Source organism: Pongo abelii, chromosome 2 (assembly GCF_028885655.2).
Source record: "Pongo abelii isolate AG06213 chromosome 2, NHGRI_mPonAbe1-v2.0_pri, whole genome shotgun sequence".
In the NCBI taxonomy this organism is placed as follows: Eukaryota; Metazoa; Chordata; class Mammalia; order Primates; family Hominidae; genus Pongo; species Pongo abelii.
In genome coordinates this window covers 101,155,982-101,174,125 of record NC_085928.1, presented here as the reverse complement: position 1 = coordinate 101,174,125, position 18,144 = coordinate 101,155,982, and the positions used below count along the sequence as shown (strand labels likewise).

The window sequence follows — 18,144 nt, the reverse complement described above, 5'->3', positions numbered from 1 at the left end:
GTGTCTGTCTCTCTCTGCATGTGCACACGGGTAGGGGCCTCCATTCTAAGATCCTTGCTAAGGGGGCTGCAGCGGGTAGGGGTGGGGAATTTCCCTTCCTGCTCTGTTCCCCAGCTATGTGTCTGGGCTGGGTGTGGGCTGGACCCTTTCACTTCCCTAAATGTAATAATACCCCTGGGTACAGGGTGGGGGTGGGGCTCAGGGGTGGGGCTCAGGCAGGGCCCTGCCCACACTGGGCAGACAATTGTCTGGCTAGGCCTTGTGGGGGCTGTCTTGGCCTTGGGGGACCAGCCATGGGGGTGGGTTCTGAGTTTGGCCTGGCCCAAGCCACCCTCAATGACCTTGTTCTCCCCTGGCCTCTGGCCCCCAACAGCTGGACCTGCAGCCTCAGGCCAAGGTGTTGATGTCTGTTCAGTATTTCCTGGAGGACGTGGGTAAGAACTCCCTGGGGGTGGAGGGCTCCCTTGCCGGGTTCAGAGGCAGAGCCAGCACTGAGGTGTAGGGAAGCTGCTCTCTTCGGCAGAGCTGTCCAGGACCGCCTGGGAGGGACTGTAGGGGTGCCACTCCTCCCAGATATCAGGGCTGACTTCCCTACTCCATGGTCACCAGATTGCAAACAGTCTATGCGCAGTGAGGACGAGGCCAAGTTCCCAACGATGAACCGCCGCGGAGCCATCAAACAGGCCAAAATCCACTACATCAAGAACCATGAGTTTATTGCCACCTTCTTTGGGCAACCCACCTTCTGTTCTGTGTGCAAAGACTTTGTCTGGTGAGAACTGGCCATGCCCGCTGGTGGTGGTGCAGGGTAGTGGGGGCCGATCCCGGTCCCCCCTCACTCACTTTGCATGGGTTTTGCCTTTCAGGGGCCTCAACAAGCAAGGCTACAAATGCAGGCGTAAGTGTCTCCACAGGCCAGTTTGTACGTATGTACCCATGTGTGCTCACATGTGCCAGTGCCTGTGTGTATGCCAGTGCCTGTGTGCGCTCAGAGAGTGTATGCACGTGAGTTTTCCCAGTGTAGATAAAGCAGCTGAGTTCAGTGAGTGCTGGGGCTGGCTTGCTGCTGCTCTGGAAAACCAGTTCTGCACATCTCTTCCCAGCTCCACATTCAGCGACGGGCAGTTGGTGGATGGCAATTGGGCACAGTAGAGTATTCACGCAGAAACCAGCCCAGGCCATGCACCAGGCCTCTTTTCCCCGGAGAGGCAGTGATAGGTCCTTTACTAGCACACAGTGGCTGCATGTGCTTCTGTGTAGATGTGGGTGTCTCTGAGTACACAGGTGTGAGCACACTCTGTCCCTGAGGGTGCATGCACGAGGCGCCGCAGGCTGGAGCCAGACTGCTTGGGTTTGAATCCCAGCTCTACCATTTCCTAGCTATAGGGCCTTAGGCAAAGTTACTTAACCTCTCTGTGCCTCAGTTTCCTTATCTATAATTTTTTTTTGAGACTGAGTCTCATTCCGTTGCCCAAGCTAGAGTGCAGTTGTGCGATCTCAGCTCACTGTAACCTCCCTCTCCAAGGTTCAAGCGATTGTCTTGACTTAGCCTCCCGAGTAGCTGGGATTACAGGCGTGCACCACCATGCCTGGTTAATTTTTGTATTTTTAGTAGAAATGGCTTTGTCATGTTGTCCAGGCTGGTCTCAAACTCCTGACCTCAAATGACTCACCCACCTCAGCCTCCCAAAGTGCTGGGATTATAGGCGTGAGCCATCGTGCCTGGCCCTCATCTATAAATTAGATATAACTATAATGTATAATAAGGTCATTGTGAAGATCAAATGGAATAAGATATGTAAAGCTGTATTTTAAGTGCCTTCCACTGGTATCCGTTCTGTGTAAGAAGTCTGTTATCATTATTACACATGCTTTGTGTGTATGTACAGGTGTCTGTTTTGAGGCGTGTCTGTGTGCATGTGTAAGAGAGGGCACTTAGGAGCTGTTTGCTATCCCAGGGCTTGGAAGAACTGCCCCCGCTTCTCGTATTGCGATGCCCCGTGCCCCCTAACTTCTGCCCACCTCTCTGCCCACTAGGACTCCTTCTTTCTAAGCCCCTGCAGATTGGCCTGTCCTCTCCGCCCCGTCCTCTCCAGGCTCCTCCTTAGAGGGCTGGTGGGAGGACGACTCAAGCGCTGGGCCTCTGCGGGGTGAGGGTGTGGGCGGTCAGGAGAACGCTGGCTTTGTGTAGAGGGCTGGACTGGTCGGCAGGCACCAGCTCATAGACTCTGCCCCTCCCGGTGCTTTCCCTTCCCCCTCCTGGGCCTGTGCCTCTTCAAGAATGTAACGCTGCCATCCACAAGAAATGCATCGACAAGATCATCGGCAGATGCACTGGCACCGCGGCCAACAGCCGGGACACTATAGTGAGCCTGGGTCCTGGGAAGGGCTGGGGATCTGGGGGGCTTGCCCAGATGGGAGGGATTTGCGCCCTCTCCCCACCCTCCCTGGGGAGCTTACCCTCCCTCCCCGTTTTTCTTAATCTTTCCTTGCCTCTCCCAGTGGAGCTCTCTTGGGATGTTGTTGTGTCTGGGGTTGGGGGAGAGCTAGGGGTTGAAGAAGGGGCTGGAGCTGGCACGTGCCCCTCAGCCTGTGATACCCCCACCTCCAGTTCCAGAAAGAACGCTTCAACATCGACATGCCGCACCGCTTCAAGGTTCACAACTACATGAGCCCCACCTTCTGTGACCACTGCGGCAGCCTGCTCTGGGGACTGGTGAAGCAGGGATTAAAGTGTGAAGGTGCGTGCCACCCCACCCCTGGGCTGTAGGAGGGGCACTCCCAGCTGGTGCTGCTGTGAATTCCAGCCACCTCACGCCACCCTCGCCTCCTCACCTGGAGACGGGCACCTCATTCAGGGACCTGATGAGGGCGAGGCCTTGGTGGACCCTCCCCACTGGCCTGACTGGCTCTGCCACTCACCTGCTGTGTGACCACAGGTGGGCGGCTCCACCCCTCTGAGCCATTTGGAGGAGAAAAGCAGGACCTAGAGAGTCCCTGTGAGGGGCCAGTGGGCAGAGGGTGCTGAAGCCAGGCCTGGTGTAGACTGCTTCATCACTTAGAGATGTAGACTCATCTCATCACTTAGAGATGAGACAGAAGACCCTGAAGGGAAAGCGGCTTAAGTTGACCGAGATGTTCTTTAAAGGGTTTCGAATTAGGTCCCATGTCTTCTGCTTTTTCCTTTTTCTTTAAATCATGAAAGATTGGCGGGGCGCAGTGGCTCACGCCTGTAATCCCAGCACTTTGGGAGGCCGAGGCGGGCGGATCATGAGGTCAGGAGATCGAGACCATCCTGGCTAACAAGGTGAAACCCCGTCTCTACTAAAAAAATACAAAAAAATTAGCCGGGCCTGGTGGCGGGCGCCTGTAGTCCCAGCTGCTCGGGAGGCTGAGGCAGGAGAATGGCGTGAACCCAGGAGGCAGAGCTTGCAGTGAGCCAAAATCGTGCCACTGTACTCCAGCCTGGGTGACAGAGCAAGACTCCGTCTCAAAAACAACAACAACAACAACAAAAATCATGAAAAATTGAAGTGCTTGGCCAGGCGTGGTGGCTCACACCTGTAATCCCAGCACTTTGGGAGGCCGAGGCGGGTGGATCACCTGAGGTCGGGAGTTCGAGACCAGCCTGGCTAACATGGAGAAACCCCATCTCTACTAAAAATACAAAATTAGCCGGATATGATGGCGCATGCCTGTAATCCCAGCTACTCAGGAGGCTGAGGCAGGAGAATCACTTGAACCCAGGAGGCAGAGGTTGCGGTGAGCCTAGATTGCACCATTGCACTCCAGCCTGGGCAACGAGAGGGAAACTCCATCTCAAAAAAAAAAAAAAAAAAAAAAAGAGAGAGAGAGAGATTGAAGTATTTATGATGGCTTCAGATCAATGTTTTCCTAGAAACTGGAACCTGGCAGACCCCACTAAAGCCCTCCTTTCTCTTGCTCTCCTGCCCGTCTCCTACACTGCCCCCTGCCCTTGGCTGAGCTCTGAGACTGACAGCCCTGCTTCTCCCTCACCCCAGACTGTGGCATGAATGTGCACCATAAATGCCGGGAGAAGGTGGCCAACCTCTGCGGCATCAACCAGAAGCTCCTGGCTGAGGCCTTGAACCAAGTCACCCAGGTGGGCAGGTGCCGTGGGGACCCTGGACACAGGGCAATGGGGTCAGGGACAGTCAAGGCTTACAGCCACTGCTGGGGAGCCACAGACAGCCAGGATATATTTAGACCCAGGACTCTACTTTGGGAAGATCCAACTCAAGAATTTAGGCAGCAGAGGGAGGGGGGCTTTTTTTCATGAGAAATTCATTATTCAGGCAGTTCTTTACTTGAGGGTGAACCTGGGGGCCACAGGATTTGGTGTTGGAACACTTTGAACTAAGACTTTGGGTGTGGACGTTTGTATGTGGGTGGGGCTTGAGGGATGCCACAAAACCTAAAGGTAAAATTTTAGGATCAATCAGAAATGAAGCTAAATAGTCAAATAAAATCTATTGAGTGAGTGGTTGGGAAGGTAGGGTTCCGTTTACAAAACTTCTGTTTGTAATCAGAGCCTTCAGACCACCGAGGCTTCTCTGGGCTCCTGGAAGAGTGTGTGTGTGTACACGCAGCCCAAGTAGGGGGCCTGGGCTGTGCCCCTGTTGTCTCCTCTTGGTGTTAAGGGTGGAGTTATACTTGGGGGTCTTCCTTCTGGGCTGGGAGTTCTGATAATGGTCTGACCATCTGGCCCCCCACCTCTGCTCCCTCCCCAGAGAGCCTCCCGGAGATCAGACTCGGCCTCCTCAGAGCCTGTTGGGATATATCAGGGTTTCGAGAAGAAGACCGGAGTTGCCGGGGAGGACACGCAAGGTGAAGCTGGGTCCATTGTCCCTATTACAGTTTTTATTCCCCCTGAGGCCAAAGAAAGGGGACTGTCCTCCCTTCCATTGTCAAGTGAGACATGAAAGGAACCACCGGCCCTGGGGAGCGAGCCCCTTCCTCTCTGAGGCCTCTTCCCCCAGCCTACCCCAGGCCCCGGGGGAGGGGGGTTGTGTAGACTGAGACCCCGATCTAAGGAGGTGCCATCTCTCGGGCAGACAACAGTGGGACCTACGGCAAGATCTGGGAGGGCAGCAGCAAGTGCAACATCAACAACTTCATCTTCCACAAGGTCCTGGGCAAAGGCAGCTTCGGGAAGGTGAGGGCTGTGAGCCGGGCACCTGCTTCCCACCCCACCCTGGCTTCTTCCTGCTTAGGTGGCTGAGGCGGGAGTCTGTGAATCGGGCTGTGGCCCCTGCCCCGTCCTCACCTGCTCAGCACCCGTGTCTCCCCATCAGGTGCTGCTTGGAGAGCTGAAGGGCAGAGGAGAGTACTTTGCCATCAAGGCCCTCAAGAAGGATGTGGTCCTGATCGACGACGATGTGGAATGCACCATGGTTGAGAAGCGGGTGCTGACACTCGCCGCGGAGAATCCCTTTCTCACCCACCTCATCTGCACCTTCCAGACCAAGGTGCCTGGGCCTCCCGCCGTCACTGCCCCATGCCACAGCCATGTCCCACAGCCCCTCAGCCCCGCTCAGTCAGGGCTGTGTCTCCCCCTCAGGCCACTTAAGGCAGGGCCATGCTTTCCCCCATCATGCCTCCCAGGGCAGAGTTGTCCACCTCAGCCAGGGCCTGTCCCTGCTGTTTCCTGTTGGGGCTTGGCCCCAGTGGCCCTCAGTGAGGGAGCTTCCTGCCTATTCCTCATCCCTGCTCACCACCCTCCCCACCCCAGGACCACCTGTTCTTTGTGATGGAGTTCCTCAACGGGGGGGACCTGATGTACCACATCCAGGACAAAGGCCGCTTTGAACTCTACCGTGCCACGTACGTAAGGGCCATGGTGGGGAAGGGCCACTGGCTCAGAGCCCACTGCCAGTCTGCCCTCCATGCCTTCTTCCCTCTCCCTAGAAAAGCCAGCCTGGGCTACAGCAGCAGCTGGGGAGATGTGGGGGTAGCCTGGGTCCGCACCACACAGGAAGCCATGGGTAGCAAGTGAGCTGCAGCAGGGGGCTCAGCGCAAATACTCTGTGTCCTGGCCCCTCCGTGGGCCACAGCCAGGGCAGCCTTGCAAATGGTGGTCCTGCATGACACAGGACACAGGACCCTGGTGCGTGGCCCCCAGACCTGCTTTTCCCCATTCACATGCCCCTTACCCCAAACTAACCGTGTGTGTGTGTGTGCATGCATGCAAACACATAAGTACATGCATGTAAATGCATACTCTTAGAGAACTGGCTCACTGAGGGCTTTCCCTTCAGAACTTTCTGCCTGGTCTGCCAGCCCCCACTTGCCTGATACAAGATGTACTTGATCATGCTCAGGTTGTCCATGGAGTTATTTGCAGCATTTCTTGCTCCTGGAAGTGGGGTTGAGGGCCCAAGGAGAAGCAGAGGCTGCTCGGCAGAGATCCCGGAACACTTTTTCCCTCTCTCTTGCCCAGGTTTTATGCCGCTGAGATAATGTGTGGACTGCAGTTTCTACACAGCAAGGGCATCATTTACAGGTGCGGGGCAGCGGGCGCTCTTGGGAGGGGAGGCTGCAGCCCCATCATATCTTCTGAAATGCTCCAAGCAGGATCCCCCCAACTCCAGTTCCTTCTCTGCTGGAAATCAGTCTTTAGCTGGGTATTTGCCTATGCCCCCCACCCTGGTGTTAGCACTCCTGTGGCCACCATTTGAGGCTGGCTCAGCCCCAGGAACTAGGAACTCACTGCCCGTATTTGACACCATCGCCCCAGCCATCCTTGGAGCTGTCAGTCTCGCTCTAAAGCCCCATCGAGTCATCTAAGCTTCTGCCAGAAGGGACTGGTTCCATAAAGTCTCATCTAATAAGTTATGATTCCATCCTATGGTGGTAACTGTACACCCACCAAAACGGCTGAGGTCAGGCTGTGTGTACTGATGTGGGATAATGCCAAGATATGTTGTTAGGTGGAAAAACAACCTGTGGGAGAGTGTATATCGAATATTAGCATTCAGGCTTTAAAACGTGGGAGGGAGGCTGAGCGCGATGGCTCACGCCTGTAATCCCAGCACTTTGGGAGGCCAAGGTGGGCAGATCACCTGAGGTCAGGAGTTCGAGACCAGCCTGACCAACATGGTGAAACCCTGTCTCTACTAAAAAATACAAAGTTAGCTGGGCATGGTGGTGGATGCCTGTAATCTCAGCTACTCAGGAGGCTGAGGCAGGAGAATTGCTTGAACCCAGGAGGCGGAGGTTGCAGTGAGCTGAGATCATGCCACCACACTCCAGCCTGTGTGACAGAATGAGACTGTGTCTCAAAAAAAAAAAAAAGGTGGGAGTGAGCTGCATGCTGCCATATGCTTGTCCACGCCTAGAATTGCTCTAAGGAGAGCCTCATGATTGAGCTCAGTGGAAGGCAGACTTTGTACTGTTTGCCATTTCTAGTTCCCATATGCATTAAGTATCTACTCAAATGACTAATTACTAAATATAGACATGGTCTCCACCTTTGGGAAGTAGACAAACCTGAACCTGGGGGTCACTTCTGCTGCTGACTGCTAGGGGACCCTGGGCAAGTGACATCACCTGTTTGAGCCCCATTTGGGCTTCTGGAAGTAGGGCAGTGTATGCCCAGCGTTTAGCACACAGTAGGGGACTTGCAAGAAGCACCTGTTTTTAGGATCTCTTTCTCCTTCTGCTTCCTTTTCTGTTTCTCATTCCCTTGTACCCTTGGGGACAGTCCTGGACTAATACGGCTGAAAATTAGGACATGGGGGGCGGGGTTGGAAGGAGAAGAAATGTCCCCTGCTGACTCTTACCTGTCCCCTGTCCTTAGGGACCTCAAACTGGACAATGTGCTGCTGGACCGGGATGGCCACATCAAGATTGCCGACTTTGGGATGTGCAAAGAGAACATATTCGGGGAGAACCGGGCCAGCACCTTCTGCGGCACCCCTGACTATATCGCCCCTGAGGTGAGCCGATACCCTTCCAGCCCCCCGCTCAGTCAGGCACCTTGCCTCACCACAGTGGGCCAGGGAAGGCTTCTCAAGGGCAGTAATGTCCAAGCCAAAGCCCATAGGCTGAGGTGGCCTGGCTAGGGTTCATGCCCAGGGGCCTCTCTCAGCCTCAGCACCTCAGCTCCTGCTGACCTGCTGCTCCCCGCACCAGATCCTACAGGGCCTGAAGTACACATTCTCTGTGGACTGGTGGTCTTTCGGGGTCCTTCTATACGAGATGCTCATTGGCCAGTCCCCCTTCCATGGTGATGATGAGGATGAACTCTTCGAGTCCATCCGTGTGGACACGCCACATTATCCCCGCTGGATCACCAAGGAGTCCAAGGACATCCTGGAGAAGGTGGAGGCCCTGGGCTGGGCTGGGCTGGGCTGGGCTGGGCTGGGCTAGGGCAGGGGCTGGCAGACACTGGGCTTCGGGTGAGGAGCTTCCTGTCTCTGGAATGGCAGCCTCAGTGCTGCTGCAGTCCTAACATACGGGTTATTGCTCTCTTACCATGTTCCCAGGAACTCCTGTCTGAGTCCTGTGCATAGAATCAGCCTGACATGGTGACTAAGGGCCCAGGGTCAGGAGACAGACAGACCCGAGGCCAAACACTGGCTCTGCCTGGGACTAGCTGGTCACTTAACCTCTCAGAGTTTGTCTCCTTATCTGTAAAATGGGGCTATGAGCAGACTTGACTCACAGAGTTGTTGGGAAGAAAATAGAAACATGATGCTCAGCTGTGGGCCAGGCAGATAGTAAATACTCAATAAAAAGTCCCACCAGCAGAGTCGCGGATGTCCATCCCAGAGCCTGTCATCTCCGGGGGAACTGGGAGCACTGCAGGCCAGAGTGGCCTCCCTCAGCCCCACCGTTCCCCAGGCTGACTGGGGCTGGGCCAAGCCTGGCTTTGCATCCCTGGGCCTGCTGGGGATTTGCTGAAGCTCCAATTTCCCATGGCCCTTGGGTGCTAACCAGGGTCCCTGCTGGGTTGCAGCTCTTTGAAAGGGAACCAACCAAGAGGCTGGGAGTGACCGGAAACATCAAAATCCACCCCTTCTTCAAGACCATAAACTGGACTCTGCTGGAAAAGCGGAGGTTGGAGCCACCCTTCAGGCCCAAAGTGGTATGTGATCCTGCCCTGCGCTGCCTTTGGGCTGAGCTCCTCCTCCCCTGCATCATTCACACGCTTTCCACCTCTCCCTTCTTCCAGCAAGTCTACTGCCCCGATCTCCACAGCATGTTCAGTCACAGCCGCTGCCCTTATATTCTCATCCTCTCCCTCCTGACTCAGTCATTCAGCACACACTGGGGACTGTGGATCCCACTGTGTGCAGAGGACCCTGTTTTGGGAAATAGAGTTAAGACCTCACTTTATCACTCCATTCAATCCATTTTCCAATACATATGGGGAATCCTGAGTCCCTGTTGAATGCAGAGCACAGTGCTGGGCTGCACAGCAAAGTGGGAGACGCAGTCCCAGAACCGGAGGAGCTCTCAGCTAGTTGGAGAGATAAGAAACTTGCACACTGATGACAATTTGTGATACGAGATGACAGTATAAGAGATGCCCCAGGACACATGATCCGTTGCTATTGAGTGGGTTTGTCAGCAGGAGCCCAGGTGGCAGAGAAGAGGGTGGGTCTGAGAGGCCCCCTTGGAAGAAGTGAGACTAGAGCAGGGCTGGGAGGTCTGAGAGGCTCCCTTGGAAGAAGTGAGACAAGGGACAGCTGGGAGGCATTCCAGGTGGAAGAAGGGCTGGTTCACTCACAGGCCCACAATCTACAGGGCCACCAAGGAACCAGCCTGAGAGCAGAGGCAGGTGGGGCCACTAAGAAAGTGGGGGCTGTGTGGCCCCTCTGTGACCACAGTTCTTCCTTCCCACTCCCCTTCTCTCCTTTGATTCCCCTCCTCCACCAGGGCACACAGTTCCCACTGGGCAGCCTGTGTAATGCACCCCACATTTGTGCTTTGAGGCTACAGAGCACTTCCCCTACACCAGGGACCTCAAACTCAGATGTGTCCTGGCTGAGCATGTAACTGACAGGCTAGGCCAGCTGCAAGAAAATCACACAGCCTGCTTTCAGTCTCACTTTTGATAGATTTCCTTCTCTGCACTAAGAAACACAAAGCAGGTGTGATGTACCCCTTGTCAGTGGGGCAGGGGCTGTCCAGGGGGCTCTTAGCACCAACAGTGGACAGGAAGTGGGTCCAGGGCTGCTTTAATCTGCCAGTTTTCAAAAGAAGCTGGAAATCTGGATTTTTAGGTTGCATTGCTCAATTTTAAAATGTAGGTTCAGGCCGGGCATAGTGGCTCACACCAGCACTTTGGGAGGCTGAAGCAGGCAGATCACCTGAGGTCAGGAGTTCGAGACCAGCCTGGCCAACATGGTGAAACTCCGTCTCTACTACAAAAAATACAAAAAAAATTAGCCGGGTACAGTGGCGCGCCTGTAATCCCAGCTACTCAGGAGGCTGAGGCAGGAGAATCTCTTGAACCCGGGAGGCGGAGGTTGCAGTGAGCTGAGGTCGTGCCACTGCACTCCAGCCTGGGCAAGAGAGTGAGACTCCATCTCTAAATAAATAAATAAAAATAAATAAATAAATAAAATATAGGTTCAAATTCCATTAAAACCCAGTACAAGCTGAAATGATTGTACTTGCCAGTTCAGTTTGGCTGAAGGGCCACCAGCTTGCGGTCTCTCTGTATTACCATCCCATCATATCCTCAGGAGCAGAGAATCAGCAAATTTCTCCTGTAAACAGCCTGATAGTATATATTTTAGGCTTTTCGGGCTTGATGGTCTCAAAGCAGGCATAGACAGTACGTCAACAAATGGGCATGGTTGTGTATTACAAAAGCTTTATTTATGGAAAGTGAAATTTGAATTTCACCTAATTTTCATGTCATGAAATATTTTTCTTTTGATTTTTTTTCCCAACCATTTAAAAATGTGAAAGCCATTCTTAGCTTGTGGTCCCCACAAAAACAGGTGGTGAGTGAGCCTCCCTGGGCTGTGATTTGGTGGCCCCTGAGCAGGAGGCTACCACCTCTCCTAACCCAGGCCCAGAGCTCCCTGGTCACTTTCTTCATCCTCTTGGGGAAACGGCAGCCTCCTTCCCGTGGGGCCCCTTTCAGGCTGCTAGGGGAGGCTCCGTCTTCTGTTCTGGGTGAGGACAGCTCTGGCCTGGCCCAGCCCTGCAGGGACTCCAGCCTGGGGTGTCTGGAGGGCCATTCCATAGGTCCTGTTCGCTCACCCCTGCCCTCTGCTTGTAGAAGTCCCCCAGAGACTACAGCAACTTCGACCAGGAGTTCCTGAACGAGAAGGCGCGCCTCTCCTACAGCGACAAGAACCTCATCGACTCCATGGACCAGTCTGCATTCGCCGGCTTCTCCTTTGTGAACCCCAAATTCGAGCACCTCCTGGAAGATTGAGGTTCCTGGACAGATCAGGCCAGCCCCGCCCTCCACCCACACCTACTCGCTCCCCACGATAAGCACCAGTGGGACTGTGGTGACTTCTGCTGCTGGCCCCGCCCCTGCCCCCAGAGAGTCCGTGGCTCCCGTCTGGCCGGGCTCTCATGGTACTTCCTCTGTGAACTGTGTGTGAATCTGCTTTTCCTCTGCCCTCGGAGGGAAATTGTAAATCCTGTGTTTCATTACTTGAATGTAGTTATCTATTGAAAATATATATTATATATATAGACATATATATATATAATAGGCTGTATATATTGCTCAGTAGAGAAAAACCATGGGGGACTGGTGATATGTTGATCTTTTTCAAAAAAATATATATATGACAAAAAAAAAAAAAAAAAAGGAGCACAAGCTGTTTGAACCAGCAGGTTCTTTTATTTGTGTGTCTAAATAAACACCAAATGGTACCAACCTGGTTGTCAGGACACGTTTGTCCCAGGAAGCTGGTGGCGGCCACTCCCACTTTTGGCAGCACTGGCCGGAAGCTAACTGCTGGGCCTTCATGCAAATGTGTTTGTATTTATGGGTTTCCTCTGGCCCCAGGACCTGGGCCTAAGGCAGACAGCTTTTCTGGGTGGCGACAGGGAGCCCCAGATGTCTCTGTGGGGTGATGGGACCAGCTGTAGCTGTCTCTGGAAGGGCAGAGAAGTAGAAGGCATGAGCAGAGGCTTTGAGGCTGGCCCCCGACGAGGGAGGAGGACAGGGCAGAGGAAGAAGATACAGCTCAGGCTTCAGGCATATCTGGATTTAAATCACAGAGTAGCCAAAGGATGTGGGCACGTCACTTGATCATTTTAAGCCTCAGTATTGGGTGGGTGTGGTGGCTCACACTTATAATCCTAGCCCTTTGGGAGGCTGAGGTGGGAGGACTGCCTGAGCCCAGGAGTTTGAGACCAACCTGGACAACATAGCGAGACCCTGTCTCTTTAAAAAAAAAAAAAAAAAAACAAGAAGAAGAAGAAGGAGAAAAAGGCTCAGTTTCCTCTAAAATGGGGACAAGGCAGGGAGACCATAGCTGTAACTCGTCATCTCATTACCATTTATCCCTGCCTTTGCCGCAGAGGAGTCTGTCTAAGTTCTAGAATCTATATCATAGCAGCTTTCGCCTACCTGGGGAAGGAGAGACAGGCAGGGTGGGAGAGAAAGGTGGAAAAATGCTGAGTGACTGGGCCAAGGTTGACAGACGTGCTCCAGTGTGCCTGTTGTGCAGGTGAGGAATGGCTCCAGAGACCAGGAGGCGCCGGCATCCCCCCAAGAGTGCGCAGCTGGAGACAGTGCGTCTGCTCTGCCCTCCTCCCCACCGTTTCCATGTCTCCCCTTCTCCTGGCTTTTCATTGTTTCCGCCTCCCTTGCTACCTCTCCCTCTTTCTGTTCCCGCCCTGCTGTCTGGGGCACCGGTCTCAGGCAGAGCCTGCTCTTCAGCCCCTCTGGTCCAGCCCTGGCCCTCTGTCCCTAGAGGGGGGCGAGGCACTCCTAGCACCGGATTGGCTGGCCTGGGCAGCCAAGCAGCTGACTTCCAGCAAGTTCATTTTTCTGGGCTGAGGTACAAGTTTCCACAACCGGAGAGGGTGGGATGGTATGGGGCTGGTGCTGGCCCAGGGAGGGGGCTGCAGGGATGGGGGCCAAACTCTCCCCAAAGAGACCAAATGTCCCCTTCTCCTCCCCACCTCCTATCTTCTCAAGGAAACTTCCTCTTGAATTCCTGCTCTGCCTTGGGCCAGCCTGGGTGTCCAGGACAGCAGGGAAAACCTCAGAAGTGCTTGTCCTGTGGGCTCACAGGTGGAGGAACTGGCAGCATGGCATAGGCTCTGTTCTGGGACACTGGGGCTGTAGGAGCCCAGAGGAGGTGCCTGGAGACCCCCTGTTCCCTGCCTCTGCCACAACACACACATTTCCCAAGAACCCCCATGGAGCCATTCAGAGGGAGGTTAGAACAAAAACGTGGTTGGTGTCTGATCTCAGAGCCTCCCAGCGTCCTCCTGAAGCACCAAAGCGGAGCCTTGCAACTCGAGCCATTTCCTCCTGTGTGGAACCAGGGAACAGGTTGTTTATCAGCCAGAGGCAGTGGAGGGTGGTGGGAAGAACATGGTGCCTGGGGTTTGAATTCCACTCTGCTACTTACATACCATGCACTCGATGAGTTCCTTTATGGGCCTCGGTCTCCTCATCTGTGAAACCAGACCATTAATCCTGCTGCCTCATGGAACTGACTCTGGCGGGCCCTTGTAGGACTATTGGTCCACTACTCGGTGCCAGGCAGAGCCCAGGAAAGGACAGGGGCTGGGCCCGTGAGGTCCACCTCAAGCAGCCCAGGACAGGAAGCAGCTGCTGGGGACGCTGCCAAACCGCCTGGGAGGCTACACCATTCCAGGCCCATTCTCAGCCATTGGATGGGTGCCAGGCCTGACCCAGCAGCCTCAGGAAATGCCTCTTAAGGCTGGGCCCTGAACCACACTTTCACTGGGACCTGGGGACCCTGAAGCAGGCAGACTGCCCTCTGCCTCCCACCTGCCAAGTAGGTATTTGAGCAGCAGCCAGCCTGCCCCCTGCCCTGCAAGGGCCAAACAGAGCTGGGTGCCCCATCAGTGCTGGGCCGAGCAGCATGGGTGCAGTAGGGCCTGGAGGCAGGAGCACGGGCTCGGCTACTAGACAGCCCTGGGTTCTAACTGTGCATATCCCTGGTTGTGTGACCTCAGTAAATGACTTAACCTCCCAGCGCCCTAAATTCCTCTACTGTAAAATGGGGATTACCATGATGGCTGCCGTGGACTGTGATGATGTCTGTAAGTGCAGGGCATGAGCTCAGCATGCACTAGGTGCATAGGAAACAGCAGCCACTGTGACCCTGTGCCCCAGTGGGATGAAGCCTGCTCAGGAGAGCAGGCCTGTCCACTGCACACTGCACTTCGAGTGCAAGCCCTCTAACTGAACTGCAGGTGGGCAGTTAAATCCACCCACCTCATGACCCAGTGGTGCCTTTCAGGCAGAGCTACCTGGGAACTTCACCCAAGGGCCCCAGGAGGCTTGCCAGGAAGCCCACCACTGCATGGATTAATGGAAAAACTGGAAGCAAGCAGAAGGCCCAGCAGCCGGGGAACTGGTTAAATACTCTCCTGGCGTGGAAAGTGGTGTAGGGCCAAGTGATCGGCAAAAAGAGCCATTGAGAGAATCAAAGATGCAGCCAGATTCTACCCTGTGGTTCCACGGGCCAGCTCGTGAGGGCACCCAAGGTCTCAGGCACAGGGAAGGGCTGCAGAGATGAAGGATGGATGGATGAATGAATGGATGAATGAATGAATGAATGAATGAATGACTGCCCAGACCCCAAGTCCCTTTAAGGCAGTGGCTCCCAAATTCAGCGTGTGTTGGTCCCATGTCAAGTTCTAACCAGCGGGTCTCAGCCCTGGCTGTCACTGGAAGCCGATGCCAGGCTGCCCTGGTCTACTTACTCGGTGATCTGTGGAGGGCTGGGCATCAGCACTTTGAAAGCTGCCCCTGCGGTCCCACCTGCGCCAAGATCCAGAGCCAGTTGGGGAATCTGCATTTTGCCCAGTCATCCTGGTGAAGCCAGAAAATGCTACTCTGAACAGACCACACCCCGGAAGGCGAAGTCACCTGCCTGTATGGCCCAGTCGTGGCCCGCAGAGGCCCGAGCAACCCCTCCGCAACCTGCGCCCCGCCTGCGCGAGGACCACGGGCGGAGGATTGGTAGCCAGGGAAGAACGGTGCGGAAAGCACGCGGCCCCAGCTGGGCTACAGCGCCCTCTGGCGGCCAGAAGGCTCGCGGGCGCTGAGGCCGCAGACCCCAGGAGGGGAGGACCCCAGTGGAAGGGAGAGCCGGCTTTCTCACTTCGTGTCACTACTCCCTAGGGAAATATTTCAATAAAGAGGTACTGGGTGACCATTTTGGAGAGGCTCAGAGACGTGGAGGTTACAGCTAGACAGCTCCTTGGTATTTTTAGGATCTCCGGACGGCCCTAAATTCAACCATTCCGACGTCACAGCCACATTCCCCCATTTATTATTACTTTATTTAGAGACAGGGTCTTGACCTGTCACCCAGGCTGGGGTGCAGTGGTGCCATCACAGCTCACTGCAGCCTCGACCTCCTGGGCTTGTCAAGCAATCCTCCCACCCTCAGCCTCCCGAGTAGCTAGGACCACAGGCATGTACCACCCTGCCTGGCTAATTTTGTATTTTTGGTAGAGTTGGGGTTTCACCATGTTACCCAGACTGGTCTCAAATTCCTGAGCTCAAGCAATCCTCCCACCTCGACCTCCCAAAGTGCTGTGATTACGGGCGTGAGCCACCGTGCCCATGAGCTCACCATGCACCTGCCCCTTCCTCGGCCTCCCTCAAAGCTGGATGGGATCTTCAACTCCCTCCTGCACCGTGACTGTGCCCAGCACGTGATCCCGGACGACTGTGATGTCAGAGGCTGGGGAGCTGGTTGTGGTTTCCTGAGTGCTGACCATCCTCCCAGGCACTTTATCTCCTTAGGCTGGGGCAGGAGGAGATACATGCAGCTGAAAATACAAGACCCGGCAGCAAAGAAAAGGAATGAGGACAAAGGCCCCCAAAGGTGAGAGCCAGGCCTGAGTCAGCACAGCCCAGATCAGGCCAGATGTGTGAGGTTTGGGGCACTCCTTGAGTCTGGTCGTCAGATTGAATCAGCCCTTCACATAGCCTCAGTGATTTAAGTCTTCAGAACTTGAATGCCAGTTCCTAAATCAGGCTTCTTAAGTGGGGCTTAGAAGATTGATATGGTTTGGCTGTGTCCTTACCTAAATCTCATCCTGAACTGTAGTTCCCATAATCCCCAGGTATCGTGGGAGAGACCCAGTGGGAGGTAATTGAATCATGGGGGCGGTTACCTCCATGCTATCCTCATGATAGTGAGTTCTCACGAGATTGGATGGTTTTATAAGGGGCATCCCCACCACCCCCACTTCGCTCTGCACTTCTCCTTGCTGCTGCCACGTGGAAGACATGTTTGCTTCACCTTCTGCCATAATTGTAAGTTTCTTGAGGCCTCCCCAGCCATGCAGAACTGTGAGTCAATTAAAACTCTTTCCTTTATAAATTATCCAGTCTCAGGTATGTCTTTATTTTATTTTATTTTATTTTTTATTTATTTATTTTTTTGAGACGGAGTCTCACTCTGTCACCAAGGCTGGAGTGCAATGGCACCATCTTGGCTCACTGCAACCTCCACCTCCCAGGTTCAAGTGATTCTCCTGCCTCAGCCTCCCGAGTAGCTGGGATTACAGGCATCTGCCACCACGCCCGGCTAATTTTTGTATTTCTGTAGAGATGGGGTTTCACCATGTTGGCCAGGCTGGTCTTGAACTCCTGACCTCAGGTGATCCTAACGCCGTGGCCTCCCAAAGTGCTGGGATTACAGGTGTGAGCCACCGAGCCCAGCCTTATTTATTTATTTAGAGACAGAGTCTTGCTCTGTCGCCCAGGCTGGAGTGCAATGGTGCAATCTTGGCTCATTGCAACCTCCGCCTCCCAGGTTCAAGCCATTCTCCTGCCTCAGCCTCCTAAGTAGCTGAGATTACAGGCACCTGCCAGCACGTCTGGCTAATTTTTGTATTTTTAGTGGAGATGGGGTTTCACTATGTTGGCCAGGCTGGTCTCAAATTCCTGACCTCAGGTGATCTGCCTGCCTTGGCCTCCCAAAGTGCTGGAATTACAGGCGTGAGCCACTGAACCCAGCCGATATGTCTTTATTAGCAGTGTGAGAACAGACTAATACAAAGACTCCTAATTTCTTCTCTGTCTCTGTCCTGAAATACATAACTCTGAAGGCCCTGACATTTGCTGCTCAGCCCACATTAAGTACTGGATAAAGCTCAGAGCTTTGGGGAAGGTACTTTTCCTTTTTCTTCTTAGGAGAGGGGAGTTTAGCTTTCTATCAGTTTCACCTGGGGTGGTGGACACAGGAGTCATGAGTAGGGTGGGCAGTGCTGCGCCCGCTCTGTTCCCAAATTTGTATATTCCTTCCCGGAACAGGTGGCTGCTGTGCGCCAGGACCTTGACGAGCATCAGTCAACAGGCATGACTGTGCCTGGCACTCATGGTGTGTGGTCTGAGAGCCCATGTCAGAACACCCTGGGACAAGCACTGTGCTTGATGCTTTTCCTGCATGGTTGCCTGCAGTTCATCCTCACAACAGCCCCGTGAGGAAACGGCTGGGACTCTCCTCTTTTACCGGTGAGCAAACCCAGGCTCTGAGAGGTTGAGCGATGTGGCCTACAGCTCTGGAATGGGGGCTCCTTCCATCTGCGAGTTGGTTCCCTTGTCATATTTCCTGTAGAGACAACAGGACTTTCTCCCTTCTTTTCCTGGGCTTGCTCAGGAGCTGTCAGAGAACATGAGGGCTCCCTACCCTGGTCCTGTCCTCAGAGGGTCCAATAAGAGAGAAGTGAGCCAGTGGCAGGCAGGGACAGCAGAGGGCAGCAACGACGGGCACAGACAGGCTGACTTGGAGCTGGAAGGACCCTTGGAGATTATGGGTCTCTAGTGAGGATCTCCGTGGATTCACAGTGGGGCAGCTGAGGCCAGAGAGGAGAAGGGGTTGGGCCAGGGTTGCACAGGAAGGTAGTGGCAGGGATGCAGGGAGACCCTCAAAGAGAACAGCCAGCTGGTCCCCAACACGCTACCTCCTAGAGGGC

At 54.3% G+C, this 18,144-nt stretch overlaps 1 protein-coding gene and 2 long non-coding RNA genes across 11 annotated transcripts in view; 2 read left to right on the top strand and 1 right to left on the bottom strand.

Annotated features, from left to right (window-relative positions):
• The window catches only part of PRKCD (protein kinase C delta), a 31,565-nt gene extending 19,690 nt beyond the window's left edge, over positions 1 to 11,875 (top strand). For 3 of the 7 annotated variants that reach the window (XM_054552066.2, XM_054552065.2, XM_054552067.2), the window contains 16 exons: positions 374 to 434; positions 610 to 772; positions 867 to 898; positions 2,281 to 2,366; positions 2,612 to 2,741; positions 4,023 to 4,123; positions 4,752 to 4,848; positions 5,076 to 5,176; positions 5,316 to 5,489; positions 5,753 to 5,844; positions 6,461 to 6,523; positions 7,820 to 7,958; positions 8,155 to 8,343; positions 8,981 to 9,109; positions 10,278 to 10,420; positions 11,261 to 11,875. In XM_054552066.2, the coding sequence (XP_054408041.1) occupies positions 374 to 434; positions 610 to 772; positions 867 to 898; positions 2,281 to 2,366; positions 2,612 to 2,741; positions 4,023 to 4,123; positions 4,752 to 4,848; positions 5,076 to 5,176; positions 5,316 to 5,489; positions 5,753 to 5,844; positions 6,461 to 6,523; positions 7,820 to 7,958; positions 8,155 to 8,343; positions 8,981 to 9,109; positions 10,278 to 10,420; positions 11,261 to 11,303 (1,743 nt within the window). In that variant the 3' untranslated portion in view covers positions 11,304 to 11,875. The remainder of the gene's footprint in view (positions 1 to 373; positions 435 to 609; positions 773 to 866; positions 899 to 2,280; positions 2,367 to 2,611; positions 2,742 to 4,022; positions 4,124 to 4,751; positions 4,849 to 5,075; positions 5,177 to 5,315; positions 5,490 to 5,752; positions 5,845 to 6,460; positions 6,524 to 7,819; positions 7,959 to 8,154; positions 8,344 to 8,980; positions 9,110 to 10,277; positions 10,421 to 11,260) is intronic. The other 4 variants (XM_002813634.6, XM_054552064.2, XM_063722070.1 and 1 more) reach the window with 3 other exon arrangements.
• On the bottom strand, positions 11,801 to 15,913 carry LOC129058576 (uncharacterized). Its single transcript, XR_008523753.2, has 3 exons — positions 15,792 to 15,913; positions 14,914 to 15,022; positions 11,801 to 12,096 (listed from the first exon to the last, which is right to left on the bottom strand). It is a non-coding gene; the product is annotated as an uncharacterized LOC129058576 (long non-coding RNA).
• The window catches only part of LOC129058575 (uncharacterized), a 38,065-nt gene continuing 35,746 nt past the window's right edge, over positions 15,826 to 18,144 (top strand). For all 3 annotated transcript variants that reach the window (XR_008523751.2, XR_008523752.2, XR_008523750.2), the window contains exons 1-2: positions 15,826 to 16,046; positions 17,483 to 17,683. This is a non-coding gene — a long non-coding RNA (uncharacterized LOC129058575). The remainder of the gene's footprint in view (positions 16,047 to 17,482; positions 17,684 to 18,144) is intronic.